The following is a 17,947-nucleotide window of genomic DNA, read 5'->3' on the forward strand; positions in this document are numbered from 1 at the left end:
GGCTTTTAATGTTTAAGTCTGCCAGAACATCTTTTCTGTCTTTACTCTCCTTCTACAGGTGTTTAGAAAAGACCTCATTAGTGCCATGAAACTTCCAGATTCTCATCACATTAATCCAGATGAATATTACCTCTTTGCTGACACGTGGAAACAAGAATGGGAAAAGGGTGTGCAGGTCCCAGCCAGTCTAGATACTATTCCACAACCTTCTCTAAGGTAATTTTTATCAGATATATATGGATTGAACTGTACAGAAACTTTATTTGAATGTTTCTATCCTAATATACCATCACAATTTATTATGCATTTTTGTTCAGATTAACTGTGGCTTTCTATGAGCCTTGAATTATTTCCCAAGTGAGATCCAGGCCCTACAGTTTTGCAGGGCCTGTAAAACAGAGATGTTCTGCCAGGCCTTTGGTTGAGGTGGCAGAGATTTATTTGTAGTGGCTCTCCCAACTTTTTGTGACCCTATTCTGTCCTAGTTTGTCTCCTGTCCACCCACTTTCTTTAGTATCTACTTCTATGCATATGCGGAGCCTGTTCAAGGGCAGATGTATCATCTTATACCATTGATTGCCATCTGATTGCCTAGTAATAATTTGTTAAACTGGGCTTTGGTGATTGTTACATTAATTTTTTAAACTATTGTATGTACTGTTTTTACTGTAGTGTTGTAACCTGTCTTGAGTCCTGCTGGTCTGGGGAAGGCAGGCTAGAAATCAAACATAATAAATACTATATTTTGTATATAGTTCAGAGGCAGTCATGTGTAGAGAAAATAACTAAGCTAAACTAGTGAACTACTTACTCAATTCTTACTGCAGAAATGTTGGCTCCAACAGCTAAAGCATGGTGTTCCAGAGCATACAACAAGTATTTTGGTAGCGTGGGAGAGGCGGTGGTAAGTGGAGGAAGTCAAAGCAGAAGAGTATCTTCTCCCATTATAGGCTATGTTTTATAGAAAAAGCTAGCCATAACCTCCGGACCTTCCCCAGCTAGCCACTGGGCTGTTTCCATGGGATATTATGGGCAGGAGCATGCTCCCCCTTCTTTAACAGATTCCCAGCTGGCTTGCATGACCTAATTTACAGGGAAGAAATTAGAACCGCTGTTAAGACCACTTTACAGATTTACACAACAAAATCTTTCTCAACAATCAGTTTATGTTTAGTCTCCCTTTTTCTTAGTTCATAGTTCAAAACCAATATACAATATTCTCATATGAAACAAAACAATATGTGCATGTATACAGAAGTCCCAAATATCAAAATCTCAAAGTATCTGAAATCCCCAGGTATGTTGGTCTCATTCCTGCAAAAATGATCTCCTCTTCAATCAGTGTCTATACTTCTGTAAAGGTTCCTTATGGAGTAGTTGTTCATAAAAAGTTCCAAAAGCTTTTTGTTTGGATCTTTATCCAAATTATATTGGCTTCTAAGTGGGACACGATCTCAACAGTATTTCAAATAGACAAAGGTTCATGACATAAGGTGGGATCAATAGGGTGGCTGACACCTGCAGACAAATCAGAGCACAGCAAAATGAAATCTTACCTGGAATTTTCCTCTTAAGATGGCTTTCTCTAATATGGCTTCTACACCTGACAAATGGAAGATAGAAACGAGGGAACATGTGATGTTTGAATGTAAGTTGTACCAAAGCATTAGAGCCAGTTACATAATCCCAATCTGCTCTTGATTCTCTGGGAGAAATGAAAGATTTTATTCAGATAAATTGTTAGCTGACAGAGAGCAGGTAATTACTTTAAACATGGCAAAATCTGCTATGCAGGCTGGAAACAAGCCAGTAACAATTAGTCAGCCCATATTTTATTCAAACAGATTTTAATTATTTTAATTAGTTAATACTATTTTACTTTTAATATTTTACTGTCTGATATTTGTCTGTATGAATTTCTGATAATGTACTGGCTGATATGAGATCTTTTGTTCCTCTTTTATGTATCTGGTCAATGACTGTAGAAATAAATGAGCTGAAGTAGTCAATAGTTGAAGAAGGTGAGCTGGATCCAGGTATATGGGGAATTCCAGACTGCTGCCTTCTCTTGCCTCATATACTACTAAAGTTATTGATGAAAAAAATTAAGAAGACAAAAATAAAATCTTAACCTTAGAATATGCTTATATGGCTATCACATGTGGACAAAGCCAGTTTTAGCCTCCATCACAGTGTTTGTAGTCATGCTTTTCCTTGTTTAATATGCAGTGTGTAATGTGTAATGTGTGTAATGGCACAGATATCTGAGTCACAGTAATATAGTGGCTAAAACAATTTTGGCTGTGATTTGGAAAGTTCCTGGTTCACATATCACTTCTGCCACAAACCCAGTAGGATTCTTTGGGTAAGCTACTCATCATTACACTCTCACATACACACAGAGTATATGGCAATAATAATACTGGGTTTTACTTTAGAGGGCTGTTTTAATGATTATAGTAATGTGATTTGTTTGACACTCTTTGAACACTAAAAGCATTCTATCCATGCCTAACTGTTGGCTGTTGTTCAAATTAAGATGCATGGTTAGCAAATGTAATTCTCAGCATCCTTGGCATTTGGGGGGTTGATGACCCTGGAGGTCCCTTCCAACTCTATGATTCTGTGATCTCAGCAGTGCACTAAATGTGCAGGTGGTAGGAGTGTTCATTGCAGTGTTCCCATTTCTGTTGTATAACATAAATTGCTGTGAGCAGTACAGGTTATAGCCATCCACAGTACTTGAAAGTCTTTTATGGCTACAACCAAATTTTAAAGTCTGTTTATTATTCATATTTTTAGTGAGCATCTTTGTAATTAAACTACTGTATTGAGAAGCCATAGTTTTAGATTGAAGGCAGAATGAACATACATTCAAAGTAGCTGGCGTATGCATCTTGATTTGATTAAATGTTGCATAACTGTTGTGACAAATGGTATTGTGGAATGGAAAAAAAATTACAGATGACACAGTGCAGCTGAAACTTAATTTTTTCTGTTTAATTTCACATAATTTATTAAAAAGCCTACCCAGGCTTTCATAACTTAGCCAAGTGAGAATTCACACCTGGCTCTCCCAGATCCCAACCTGACATTTTCACCATTGAACCACACCGGCTTTTGTTGTGCTTTATTCTTGCCATGCAGATACAAGCTAGGTACTTCTTATCAATGTTCCTTGAGCTAGCACTGCAATGTTACCCAGATGTTTAGTATAAATTGGAGCCATAGAATATCCAGTTCTCCAACTTGTGGAAGTGTTCCTTGCCCAGAGAGGTGACAGCTGACTTTAATATTAATCTCATTTAGAGTTGTAGCAGAAAAGGTGAAAGAAGTACTGTACACACGGCCCAGGAAGTACATCCGTTGTTCAACTCAAGAGCCCTCTGAGCCTGGTTACATCAACATTCTGGAACTGGCAGAATCAATGTGCCGTTATGACTTGGATGACATGGATATTTTCTGGCTTCAGGAAGTAAATGAAGAGCTTGCTGAAATGGGTGAGGATGCTGAGAATTGGGATAAAAATGGTTCTGTGTTTAAATTGATTCCATTTGTACAGTTGTGGGGAAAAACTGAATGTAGGTGGTGTTTATTAAGTCTTGTACAGTAGTTACATTCATACAGCTAACTGTTCTTGTAGCCAGTACTGGCTATTTGAAATCTGAATTTTGAAGTGTTTACGGGCTGTTTTTAGTTGTTGGTGTATTTCTTCTATTGTATTTTTATGCTTCAAATGATGGGATATATATTTTTAAAATAAGAAAGCCTTAAGTCCTTAAGACAGAGTGTGCGTTGAAAGAGACTTGCAGCTTAATTGTTTGCCAAATGCATTTTATTTCATTTTATATTGGGAATAAGAACAGCTGGCTATCTAGAGCAATATCAGTCAGTTGTATGTACTTCTACTTGAGCTTAATTGAATCTGCTAATATTCTTAATGGCCTGACCAAATGGGCATTTAGCAGAGTTGCACTTTGCCACTTCTTAAGGGAGAGTAATACGAAGAGGGAGTGTTGTATAATTATGACAGTTCAGTAAGCTGTAGAAGACAATCTTGATCCCCAGAGAGCCTAACAAGAGATTATCATTGTCTTGATGTGGCAGGTCTTTTTCAGTTTTACATTTATAGACTTAAATTGCTAATCTAAATGGGAAGAGTGTGGCGTTCACTGAGACATTTGATTGAAGGTGGTGTGTCTATTAGTCATGTTAAGATACAATCTCATTAAAACAAAGCTCTTTGCCATAGTCTAGAATCAAACTGAAACAATACTATCATCTCCTTTGCATAAATGTTGTTTTAACAGACTGCATGAAGTGTGGGGGTTTTATGGAATGGATGAATATAAAAACTATTAGATACCCTCCTTGATAAGGATCTGGGCTTTGGTGCTAGAAAAAGGGGCGGGTTTAACCCACCCTGCACCTTTTTTCAAAAGCAATTGTCCCTTGGTCCTGCTGCTTTAATCTACAGTAAGGGGGAAAAAAACAGGTATTCATATTATGCATGGTTTTTCCCCCTACAAAAATTTAAAAGCATATAACTGTATGGCAGTATGAAAGATGAGTTTAAACTCCCCCCTCCCAAATGTCATGATCCTGATTCACACCCAGAAGGGGCTTTTTCAGGACAAAAATGTATTTGGAGTTCATCACAAAACTGCAATATCATTTGTAATTAGGCATTTGCAGTCATTATTCAAGAGAATATTTCTGTTCCATTTAAGGACGGGGACAAAGGGTGGCAATCGGAGGTGAGCTCTCCCGGATGTGCACACTAGACTGCGCGGTGCCTCAGGGAGCAGTTCTCTCTCCGATGTTATTTAACATCTACATGTGCCCCCTTGCCCAGATTGCCCGGAGGTTTGGGCTTGGTTGTCATCAATATGCAGATGACACCCAGCTCTATCTGCTAATGGATGGCCGGCCTGACTGCGTCCCAGGGAATTTGGACTGGGCACTGCAGTCCGTGGCAACCTGGCTTAGGCTGAGTGGGCTGAAGCTGAACCCAACAAAGACAGAGGTCCTTTGTGTGGGCCGCGGTGCTCTGGGAAGTGAAATACCTCTCCCACTTTTTGATGGTGCGCCGCTGAAAGCGGCGCGCCAGGTCAGGAGTCTGGGAGTTCTACTGGAGCCTTCACTATCGATGGAGGCCCAGGTAGCTGCCACTGCCAAGTCGGCGTTTTTTCATCTGAAGCGGGCAAGGCAGTTGGCTCCTTTCCTGGAGCACCGGGACCTGGCAACAGTGATCCATGCAACGGTCACCTCAAGATTGGATTACTGTAATGCCCTCTACATGGGGCTGCCTTTGTGTCGAACCCAGAAGCTGCAGCTAGTGCAGAACGCAGCGGCCAGGCTGTTATTAGGACTCCCGAAATGGGAGCATATACAGCCAAGGCTGCGCGAACTGCACTGGCTGCCAGTTACATACCGGGTTCGCTACAAAGTGCTGGTCATTACCTTTAAAGCCCTATATGGTCGAGGACCTGAAGGACCGTCTCTCCCCATACGAGCCCCAAAGAGCACTGAGGTCAGCAGGGAAGAACAAGCTGACTGTCCCTGGGTCAAAGGAGGCGAAATTACAGAACACTCGTGCACGGGCCTTCTCTGTTGCAGCTCCGTGCCTGTGGAACCAGCTCCCGGAAGAGGTGCGGGCCCTGCGGAGCTTGGACCAATTCCGCAGGGCCTGCAAGACCATCCTTTTTAGGCAGGCCTTCGCAGACTGCTGACAAAGGATGGCCGAACTGATGATCCATCAAAGTAACTCTATAGTGATCCTTGCCATTATGTAAATGGATAGAATAGCGCCAGGAACATCTCTGCTGCTGTTAAATTATAAATTATATAAACTGGAATGGTTTTTAAGACACGGATTTAACTACTGTATAACTTTTAACGCCGTTTTTAATTATTGTATATTGTATAATGTTTTATTTGAATGTTGTTAGCCGCCCTCAGCCTGCCTAGGCGGGGAGGGCGGGATATAAATAAAATTTAATAATAATAATAATAATAATAATAAAAACTAGAACCTACTTTTGTTCTCAGAATTTGGGTTTTCTGTAATTTAGATATGCAACTTCTTATACAACATCCCATATTTTTACTAAGAGAGGTAGTTATATTTTATCAAACTATAATGCTGAATGTGATGCAGAATTCAAAATAGCATTAAAACATGAACTAAAAAATGAAATATCACTAAGCTTAATAATACAAGTGAATTGGGGCCAGGCAGCTAATATAAAACAAAGTAGGGTGTTTTCTTTTTAAATTTTGTATTTATGGTAGCAGGGTTGAGCTTGATTTCTCTGAGACATGAACATAGTTACATTAATTCTTTGACTGTTTTAAATAAATTTTAACTTTTAATTCTCTTGCAGGGTGTGGGCAGCTTGATGAGAACACAATGGAGAAAATGGTGGAAGTCCTGGAACGTCATTGCCATGAGAACATGAACCATGCTATTGAGACAGAGGAAGGGCTAGGTATAGAATACGATGAGGATGTAATCTGTGATGTGTGCCGATCTCCTGATAGTGAAGATGGGAACGACATGGTGTTTTGTGACAAATGCAACATATGTGTGCATCAGGTTAGCATTATGAGAGTTTTAAAAATACTTTTTATATGAGTAATTAGAATACTGTTTTATATAGGTATTTACTTTCTATAAAAAGTATTACAAAGTTTGACATCTGAAATGAAGGCTAAAGATTTTACCCTCTGTGATGTATTAACGCTAAGATCTACTTCAGCTTGCACAATGACTTGTTCTCCAGTGTTCCATTGCCCATTAAAATAGAAGTTGTAAAAGTTTGGAAAATATTATTGGAAGGCAGGAAAGACTATGTATAGATTTTCTTTAAAAATACAACGGAGAGAGCTGCAGTTTCCATCATGGGCTAGTTGTTTATAAACCAGCATGTTCAAACTTGCTTTGATAAAGTTACACACATTTTTATTTTAAGAAATCTAAACTCTAATATCAGCAAAGCTTGCTTGGTGAAACGATGTTATGGAAGTCCAGGGCTTTTTTCCTTAAAATGTTACACAATAAGGATGTTGCTCCAGTTTTAAGCATATTTAATAAGCACACAAATACATTTAAACTGGACTATACTGGAACTATTAAAGTATTTTGCTATTGAACCCTGTAGCTTAATTCCCAAGATATATTTTTCTTAGTAATGGAAGTGTTTAAATGCTGGTTAAGACAAAGAAGGTTTTTTAAAAGGCTGAGTCTATAGAAAATGTTTAAATTTTCTAGAGAGGAATGAGGTTTTTAAACTTAGTAAATGGTACTGGAAAATGACAAGACAGTACTGGTAAGTGAGTGATGGTGGGGAATGAAGACTATTTGGGAGTGAATCCTGATTTACTAAGGTTGTCAACCCAGGCAAGAGTGAACTCTGCTGGATTAATCTGGAATATTTCAGAAATATTTTTCTTCTTTTGGAGTGTTCCTGTAAGACCAGAAGACTACTTTTCTAAGACAGAGTCAGTCTTTACTAGTACCAGATGTCACAAAATAAACTGATAAACAGCCCAACCGGGATCACTGTGCCTGTGAGGAACCAATAGCTCCCTGCAGATGCAGCTATGCATTGCCTTCTCCTGCAGCTCAGTTTAAATTGGGCTGCAGGAGAAGCCAAGACAACCCCAGGATCAGGTTGGTATTTTTTGACTGGCACTTTTCAGTTCGTGTGTATTGGACCAAATATGTTTGGGATTTTAAAAAAATCCCAGATCTAAATAACATATTGGTATTTGGAGACAAGATTTTTTTTTTGGCACAATAGACCTGAACCAAAAAATACCAGTAAAAAAAAAAAAGAACACCTCTATCCCCACTCTGCCATGGAAGGTTGTTGGGTGACCTTGGTCCAGTCACATACTCTCAGCCTAACCTATTTCACCAGGTTGTTGTGTAGAGGACAGGAGAATGATGTAAACTGGTTTGGGTCTGGGGATAGAGGGAGGGTATAAATGAAATAAAATTATATACTTTATCTGCATTGAGGAGAGGGACTAGAGGAGAGAGCACAATATGAAAGCATGCTCATGGTTTCTTTACCAGAGGTCCATCCATCTGGTTTACTGCCCTTCCACAAAACTCAGGGAATCACACATGATTCTACCACCCTCTGTTTTTATTCTCACAACCACCCTGAGGTAGGTTCAGGTGGCAAAGTTTCTGGCCAAGATTACTCGCTGATCCTAGTGGTCAAATGGGATTTGAACCCAGAACATCCTCTTATGACATTCTCACTACTGTAGCACACTGATTCTCAGCCTCTTGTACTGAACTGACAATGAGAATTTTCCATTCCATTTATGTTTCAACCAATCTAAAAATACATTTCATGTGTAGAATTTAGAAATATACTGTGATCGGTATTGATATGTCTGACTTACAGACTCATGAAACATCACTTTTGTTATCAGGCATGTTATGGAATTCTAAAAGTTCCTGAAGGGAGCTGGCTGTGCCGTACTTGTGTCCTTGGAATACACCCTCAGTGTCTTCTGTGTCCAAAGAGAGGGGGAGCCATGAAAGCTACCAGAACGGGCACCAAGTGGGCACATGTCAGCTGTGCTCTCTGGATTCCAGAGGTATGGCTAACTTTTAATTCCTTAGTCTTTCCTATGTTTCTATGATATTACTTATAGTAGACAATATATGGGTGGCCAGCTGGAGGGGCAAATTTGGCTATGAAGCAACTATATCTGGTGCTGGGTTTTTATGCCAAATTTTCTTTAAAAATAATTCACTTGGGAGGAAAAGAAGGTAACTTGATTATAGAACCTAGTTATTCATGCAGAGGTCAGATTCCATTTGACCAGGCTAGAGCCTGGAAAACAGAATGACTCCCAAGCAAATGACCACACAGTCCATATAATCAGTTAATGATTACTGCATGCAGTTCTTTTGAAGTATATGTGATGGTTAACAAGTGAACAGTTATTTCCTTTGAATAAGAGTAAAGAATCTTGCATGTTCGTATGTTGAGCATTTCTTATCTTAACCTGCACATAAGTGACTGGCAGAGAGGCATTTGTGATGCAAACAAATGCCCTACCTTAGAACCACCAAAAAAGGGAAATTCACAGTAAGTTAACAGATTTTACATCATATCTGCTTGCCAATATTATGAGATGCAGGTTCAGCAGCTCTTTCTGGCACTGTCATGACTAATAATTTGTATCAAACTTTGCTTTCAGGTGAGCATTGCTTGCCCAGAAAGAATGGAACCAATTACAAAAGTATCTCACATTCCACCAAGTAGATGGGCTTTAGTCTGCAGCTTATGCAAACTGAAAACTGGTGCTTGTATTCAGGTATGTACTAGCTCTGCATTGTGATCTTTAAGACCATAGAGTAAGGCAAGCTTGCTTAAATACTTCATGTTGCTTGACAGAATTAGTCTTATAGTGGAAGACTCGGTAGTAGTAGTTTCTTGCCTTCCAGTAGTAATTTGTGACTAAGTCTCCAGCAGTAGCAGTTTTCACTAAAAATGGCTGTGTTCTTCATGGAAGTTTTCCAGTCATCAACAGTCAGGATTGATATATAAAAGCTTGAGAAGAGCTGATTTGGCTTAAATCTCTCCATGGGTGCTTCAAAGAAATATGATTCAAAACTAATCTGCTTTTGTTTTTGTTTTTCAATGATACACTGAACATTATGAAACACTTTGTCATCTTATCTGATTGCCTGTAAAGTCACTCCCAAGCTGTTTTGGTACTCAACTGTGAAAATCACTACAATATGTTCTAGCATTTCTGTGCAGCCTTTCCACCCAAATAAAATCCCCAAGCTGGTGAACATCAAAACATTAAACATTTCAACAGTTAAATAATCCAATAAAATGTATTAAATCAGTAATACCAAAATCAGAGAGGAGAGCCAACAAGTTAATGCAGGTATGCCAAACAAAATAAAAAAAGCCTTCACTTGGTTGCAGAAGACAACAGTAGAGAGAGACAGACAGATCTCCCTGGGGAAGGAGTTCCAAAGGTTTGGCACCACGTCTAAGAAGGCTGTATCTTGGGTTGCCACCCAAAGCAGTAGATGAGTAAGTTCTTTAAGGTATGCTGGCCAAAGCTATATAGGGCTTTAAAGGTCAATATCAGCACCTTGAGTTAGACCTGGAAGCAAACTGGGAGTCAGTATAGATGGAACAAGACTGGAGTGACATGGCCCCTGTGACCCACTCCAGTCAGCATTCTGGCCACAGTATTCTGTACCAAGAGAAGTTTCTGGAGAGTCTTCAAGGACAGGCCCACGTAAAGCTCATAGCAGAAATTTAATCTAAATATTACCAGGGCACATACCACAGGACATGCACCACAATATATATGAAAGCTTGAATTCTTTGCTTTTAGTTTGTAAGTTTCTTTTTACTCGAGTTTTTATTAGTTATTTATTTTGCAAGGGGAGTTGTGCATTGGGAGTGAGAAGATACATATAAATTGATTGAGGGAAATACATAAGTTGACAGATTTTGAATGGGGGAGTGCATGAGCAAGGAAGGTCAGTAGCCATCCCTCATAGTGGAGCCTTTGCTGCCTAATAATTTTCTAGATCCCTCCCCCCATAACATCGGCTACCTGATTCTGTACTATAGTCACTAAATATGACTTAAATACAGGAGTCTTTCTGGAGCAGGGGTGGGGGGTTTGAAGGAGGATGTGAGGATGTCTTACTGCAGAGTAATCTGCCAGATCTTGGGTGTTTTGTGGGCTTTGAACCTGCACTACTGCTCTTCCCTCACTATGCTGCCAGGTGATTAGGAAAGACAGTTCAAAGCTGCAATGCCTGACATAGAAGCTTATGCCTTTGCCTGGTGTAGCACAAAGCAAACATAACAGCTATAGTCTGAATTACATTTCACAGAATTTAGGTTTTTCTTGCTTTTCCCTCCTTGGGCTTTGATTTCCCTGCACTATTTAGTGTGGATGGTTAGAGGACAATGTCAGAGCAACCCATTACAAGGAAGTTTCAGGCTCTTTTCAACCATGAATTCACCAGGTCAGGAGTGGCCAACGGTAGCTCTCCAGATGTTTTTTTGCCTACAACTCCCATCAGCCCCAGCCAGCATGGTCAATGGCTGGAGCTGATGGGAGTTGTAGGCAAAAAACATCTGGAGAGCTACCGTTGGCCAACCCTGCACTAGGTGGTTTTAGCAGGACGCTATTCCATCCACAATGTGACTGACTTTACAGGGTTGTTGTGAGGATTCATGACATAATCTATATGAAACATTTTGGATATTCAAGTTCTAAATAAATGCTGGGTATTCAAAACTGGTAATATTATAAACCTGTGCATCTGCCATAGAGCTAAAAGCCCCTTACTGCTGCTAGCAGATAGTGTAAAGATTGGTTGATAGTTATTTATTAACCAACAGCTTTGTCTGTTGGAGTAATTTGCTTGGTAGTCCTGGGCTAAATATGGGAAGTATGCCTTTGAATGATTTTTGTTTAATGCTGGCTTTGCTACTAGCAGTGTCTTCCTAGCTTCAGTAGCATCAAGACTTAGACTGAGCATTTGGATACTTTACAGGCCATATCTTCTTAGAGGCTGTAGTGAAACAGAACAGCTTGATTTTTGCCCAACAGTTACCATGCAGACGTTCAACTTTTGAACTACTACCTTTAAGTTGAAGCAGCTTCTTTTGACTATCCCCTATAAAAATGTTACCTTTAATAATGGAAGTTCTGTGAAGCTGTTATGTTTTTGTGGTCTGGTTTTCTGACTGACGGGTTTCCTTCCTTCCACAGTGCTCTGTGAAGAGCTGCATCACTGCCTTTCATGTCACCTGTGCCTTTGAGCATAGCCTAGAGATGAAAACCATCCTGGACGATGGTGATGAGGTCAAGTTCAAGTCATACTGCCTAAAGCATAGCAAAACCAAGCAAAGCTTGTTGCCTGAGTCAGATGACCACCCCAAGAGCACAGTGGACCAGAAGCAAACTGAGAGTGAGAAAACCAGCCTGCGTGCTCAGAAACTTCGAGAGCTGGAGGAGGAGTTCTACTCATTAGTGAGAATAGAAGATGTTGCAACAGAACTAGGCCTTCCAAAATTCACTGTGGACTTGATCTATAATTATTGGAAATTAAAACGGAAAAGTAACTTTAATAAACCATTATTTCCTCCCAAGGAGGATGAAGAAAACGGCTTGGTTCAGCCAAAAGAAGATAGTATTCATACTCGAATGAGGATGTTCATGCACTTGAGACAGGATCTAGAAAGGGTAAAATCTGCATGCTAAACTGCTCTTATAATATCTCAAAATAAAAAGTATACGGGGAGAAAAAACATATAGGTTAGGAATTTAGAAGGAAAAGGGGTAAATGTGCTAGAGACTAACGGAAAAAGTAAGAAACTTGCAAAGAATCTAAGTAGATAGTTAGTTGGAAGGAGATGTCTTGGTGCTGTTCCAAATGACACCACTAATACAGAGAACTGAAGATGTGTTCTAGTGGTGGCATGCTACAGCATATACAATCGCAGATTCCATTTGGGAAGATGCTGTGTGCAGGTGAGGTTTGCACATGCTTGCTATGCTATCCTGTGTGTGCTGAAGCTAAGTTGCAGAGGAGAGCCTTTTGCCTCCCCTGTTGATCATCAGCGCACCCTTTGTACTGTGTTTCACAAATGTCACCAATTACTATCTTCTATGTCTATAACACCACTAATAAAACACTGGATTTGCTAGTGCTACAGTCATCAGTTAATTGCCTTCTTGACATACTTGGGCATTGGGACAGTGCAACAAGATCCTAATCTTGTTTTGAGAGAGATATAATAGTGCAAGGTCTGGTGAGATTCATCCAGTTGTTTTGCAATTGCCGCTTTAGAAATCCACTGCCAGCTAAATAGGGAAGGGAACCGATCTAGCCCTATAAAATAGTAACCATCAGAGAGTTTAAACCAAATAATCTTTTCATTCGGAGTTTTCAAGTCCTTGGAAAAATGCTTTGGAGGTGGTAGAGGTGGAACTAGAAACAGAAAGGAAATCTCTATAAGGTGACCAACTGTACAGATTAAAATGAATAGTATAAGGCATAAAACAAGATTAAGTGATATTTGCCTCTCAGCAGCGTTTGATACCCTGTACCTTTCATTTTTGAACATGGAAGGAGACTGATCATTATAGTACAAACGTATTATTTTTGAGAGGAGCTATATTTGTATTTAGGATCACACCTTTGAGTTTGTTTTTGTATTTCTAATTCATGGTCTGAAATGATTTTAAGTATACATGCTTTAATAATCCTGTGGTTTACAGTTGCATGTTAACGTAGACTGCAGCTGTGGGGAAAAATCTGCAGGCTTAAATGTGTAGGGATTTTTCATTTTTCTTTCTCCTTCAATAGGTACGGAATCTTTGCTACATGGTAAGCAGAAGAGAGAAGTTAAAACTATCTCACAGCAAAGCACATGAGCAAGTTTTCAATTTGCAAGTTCAGCTTATTAATCAAGAAATTGCTGCAGGTAATCAGGACATAAGAGACATAGTAATTGCTAACATTTTTTATTCTTAGTTATGTTATGGGGTCTCGTATTTTTAAGCCATTTATTTTAGAAATTTTATTTTATTTCTTCCTCCTTAGTGCCATGTCCAAGCCAGCGGGTTGGATCCGTCATAGCATTTCTCTGAGTAATTCTGCTATAGAAAGTTACTTTCTCTGTTCCTCTCTGTAGCAGACTGAGAATGCTGCCTGAAATCCTGTTTCTGCCCCCCTCCCTTAGGAGCAGAATTTCTAAGATGCATTTCTAGAGTGGAGCCAAGAAATTTGCATAACACCAGTGTTCCCTCTGAGTTAGTGCGAGCTAGCTCTCAGTTTTGTAGCCCTTGGCTCACACATTTTTGTCTTGGCTCAGGGAAAATGATACCAGAGCAAACTAATTTGTGCAGTAGCTCACAACTTTGATGACAGTAGCTCATGAAGTAGAATTTTTGCTCACAAAACTCCACAGCTTAGAGGGAACATTGGATAGCACTTGTAGATGTCCTTGTGCCCACAGAAATACTGTGCTGGGTCCAACCCAATGCTTAGAACCTGATTATAGATTATTTATATGGTGAACCTTCTGTCAAAGTAAAAGTGTATAGTTTACACTGGAATCAGTCTGTAGAAGTTTTGCAATAGATATCAGTTATTAGGATAAGTATATATTTACAAAGTAGTGCTTTCTTGTTAATATGTATTCCTTGGCTTTTGAGAAATACAGCTGTTTAATAGTTCATGCAAGGAATATCCATAAACAGATTTAAAATATTTTAAATTTTATTGAATAAACTTTAGGGAGACTAAGAAAAGACTTGCATGAATTTTATGTATTACAAAGGTATGATGAAGCAAATTGCTATAATAGATTCAATAATCACTTAGTATAATGAGATTTGTCTCTTTTAAATGCATGGTTTTTCTTCCCACCTCTCTTGTATCCTTTTTTTTAGGCCATTCTCTTACAAGTGCAGTGGAGAGCACACTATTTTATCCGCCTCCTAGAATCACCTTAAAGCTAAAGATGCCAAAATCAGCATTAGGAGACTGCAAAAATAATTTGAAGCCTGGTAACAAGCCCCTTTCTCCTGACAATAATACTACAATTTACTGCAAGAAGAGTATTCCATATCCCAAGGAATCTTTTCTTTCAAATATGAAATCCTACTCAAGGTTTCAACATGAAAATAGAAATAATGGTTTACTTGGAGGGATTGTCAAGTCTAGGAATGAAGCAAAAGAGACTGGCCTGGCACATTCTTCAGACTTCCATCGCGGACAGTCATCTGGCAAACCTTTAGCACTTCAAGCTGCATTGCATGGACATTCTTCCATTGGGAATGGGAAAATGCAGCAGAACTCTAAACTAGCAAAATCTAATGGCTTAATGAGCAGGATTGGTGATGTCTCTCAACGAGACAGCTCCAGTCAAACAACATATGAGCAACAGTCTGTACTCTCTGCACATTTGGCTAGCCAGAGCAGCTTCAGAAAATCCACCATAGAACACTTCAGCAGGTCCTTCAAAGAAGCAACCAACAGTTTGGTGAGGACCACAGAAGATCTCAGATGCTGCGAAAAACCTACAAGAAGACTTTCAATGAGAGAGCGTTCATGGGGCAAGCAGATGCTTGAATATCCAATGGGCAGTGCTCCTTACCAGGACAATGATGGCTATTGTCCCGATTTAGAGCTCAGCGACTCTGAAGCTGAAAGTGATGAGAATAAAGGACAGGTCAAATTGAGGAGAAGTAGCTCAGAGAGAGAGAGCCCAAGTAAAGACTTCAGTAGAGATTGTCACAGTAGAAACAAAAGAAATTTGATTTCTCATAGTTCAGTACAAAGATGATTAGAAACCCTCAGTCACAAGAATAACTCAGCCCTTGTGTATCTAAAAATACTGGCGTACACCACAGGATCTACAGGTTAAATAATGCAGTTGTGGGTCATGAACAAAATATGTTATCACCTAGCAGTGAACAGCTTGCTGTTTAGAGAAATTGTTGATTGGGATTTACAAGGTCAGTGTGCTATAAAGGTCACTTGCATATTTCTGAAGAGAGTTTTTAAGTGTCAGCTTCCCTGTATGGCATGGAATGTGCTGGGCTTTGTACTGGTGCACAGGTATTCAAAAAGCCCTTCCATTGTTCCATGACAATTTGGGAAACTATCTGACAGTTCTTGTTTGCAACTGCAATACAGTTGTGGTTTATAGGAAAATTTTAAGCAGTTGATTTTTAAGGGAAACTTGTCAGCTGCTAGTACTCAGTAAAGCTGAGTCAGGTGCTTCAGTATTTTTTTTTGGGGGGGGGGAATGTACATGACTACTAGATAGAAATCATGTTTTCAGTGAGTTTTCAAACAAAGCATGTGATCCTAGATATTTACTTGAAAGTAAGACCCATTGAGTTTAAATAGGGCTTACTCCCAAGTAAACCTGGCTAGGATCAGGATGTATGTAATATTTTCTCCTGACTTGCTGAAGATTTACAGACACTACAGTCAATGCTGCCGAACACACTGACCTCTCGGTTTTCCCCTTCATAGTTTGCTCTTGCTGAAGATTGTTTCCCTTTGCTATAGCAACTTGCTGTATTCTGTAAATACTCTTTAACTTCTAGTATTTTATAAAAATTGTTTTGTAATCCTTGTGTATATAAATATATATATATAAATTATATATATATATATAGCTTGTTGTGGATTGCACTTGTAAAATATTTTACTTGGCCATCCAATTCTGATATGGCTGATATGTGGATAGTGTTTAATACTAGAAGTACTTAAGAATCTCTTGACATATTCAGGCAATCACCGGTGATGCCAGATTCTCTCTTGTCAACTCAGAAAGCTTTTTTTTACATGAACCACCTCATTCACACTTTTTTGTTCCTCAGCTTGCAAATACTTTGTCAGGTTTCTGAGCCAAGCCATTAAAATCTGTGTGTGCAAAGGAGCTTGTTGGTTTCTAAGTTAAGCAGGCAGCCATGGTAATCAAAAGTGGGAAACATTATGTGCCGTTTAATTTGGTTTTCAAGAAAATGGTGTCACAACTGCCTACCTTTAAGTAGAAAAAATTGGTTTTAGTGTGCAAAAATTGTTTCATTAATAGAATCATCACAATTGTTGTTTGAAATGCTGCCATCTAAAGCTGAAGTATTTAGGTCAAATTTGAAATCCAATTATTAAGGTATAGCAGAGAGAAACAAAAGCTTTTCTTTGAAAGCCACAACTCTGATGCATTTTGTTGGAAAGGGCAAGTTTTTAATAAGAGAAAGGAAATAAAATGAACCTGACAGTTTATTCACTTCCTGCATTCTTAAAGTTTGATTTGTTTACTTTTTATATACTTATGTAATTCTATCTTTTTTCCAAAGTGATTTATTTTTAAGGCATTTCCATTGATGTGAATATGCAGCAGCTTTTTAAAAAAGTCCCCATTCCTTTTTTTTTTTTGAGAAACGCTTGGCCTTTAAGTTGTGAGCCATTCAGAATGGTGCTGAAAATGTTCACTCCCTTTTATGAGAGTTTTAGTTCTCTTTTTTAAAAATGTATTTATTGTTAACACTTTTTTACCGGTCGTATGAGTATATGGAGGAACTTGGGAACAATTCCTTGGGCCAGGAGGAATAAACACAATCATGTTTTATGCTAAGTGGCATGAATAAAATACAAAGGGTGGTAAATGGTGCTTCAACAGGATTGCAGAGTTTTCCAAATGTAAGGGTGATGACTAAAATATCTTGCCAGGCAATAGTGATTTTTTATTATTTTTACATGATTTTAATAGATACATGAAGGAGCCTTTGGCTTTATAGCTCTCAAGTATGTTTCTCCAGAGTGTATTTGCTAGTTTTTCAGTGTGTTCAGTGGCTAACTCTTTAAAGTATTACTTCTTAATCTAATTTGTTTTGTTCTCTTGTTTTGCTTTATACAAATATATATATATTCAATTTTTTCAAAAATGGATTGTCTTTTTCAGACATCCCCTTTTTACAATGCTTTTTTCATTAAATTATGAAACTGCTAACCATACTTCCTTTGTTGTAATATTTTAAATTCTTTGATATTTGTGGAGACATTGTAAAACAAATGTATTGTTTGATAGTCACTTCAACGTTTTAGATAACCTCAAAAAGACTCTTCAAAGGTCATAACATTCTTAGACAGGAAGTTTGTGATTACCCTACCAATGCATTTTGTTGTAGGTGCAATATACATATGGCAGTTTACACAAAATTAACGCATTAATTTCGACATGAGAATGTGCCCCATGAGGAAATTCTGTTAAGTGTAAAGTGACCCTGGTGTCTGTTAATACTTATTGGAATTGGCTCTATTCTATTGAAATCACTTTGGGAGGAATGGAGAGTCATTAGATTCTCAAACACATCATGGGGAGCAAGTGGGGTCACTAGGGCTTTT

At 38.7% G+C, this 17,947-nt stretch overlaps 1 protein-coding gene across 1 annotated transcript in view; it reads left to right on the forward strand.

Annotated features, from left to right (window-relative positions):
* Window positions 1-17,557, forward strand: part of LOC132568262 (protein Jade-3-like) — a 49,856-nt gene extending 32,299 nt beyond the window's left edge. The window contains exons 4-11 of the mRNA XM_060233889.1: window positions 59-216; window positions 3,310-3,500; window positions 6,387-6,598; window positions 8,452-8,619; window positions 9,229-9,345; window positions 11,788-12,261; window positions 13,388-13,505; window positions 14,476-17,557. Of these exons, the coding sequence (XP_060089872.1) occupies window positions 59-216; window positions 3,310-3,500; window positions 6,387-6,598; window positions 8,452-8,619; window positions 9,229-9,345; window positions 11,788-12,261; window positions 13,388-13,505; window positions 14,476-15,371 (2,334 nt within the window). The 3' untranslated portion in view covers window positions 15,372-17,557. The remainder of the gene's footprint in view (window positions 1-58; window positions 217-3,309; window positions 3,501-6,386; window positions 6,599-8,451; window positions 8,620-9,228; window positions 9,346-11,787; window positions 12,262-13,387; window positions 13,506-14,475) is intronic.
* Window positions 17,558-17,947: the final 390 nt, after the last annotated feature.

This window comes from Heteronotia binoei, chromosome 3, assembly GCF_032191835.1.
Source record: "Heteronotia binoei isolate CCM8104 ecotype False Entrance Well chromosome 3, APGP_CSIRO_Hbin_v1, whole genome shotgun sequence".
Classification (NCBI taxonomy): domain Eukaryota; kingdom Metazoa; phylum Chordata; class Lepidosauria; order Squamata; family Gekkonidae; genus Heteronotia; species Heteronotia binoei.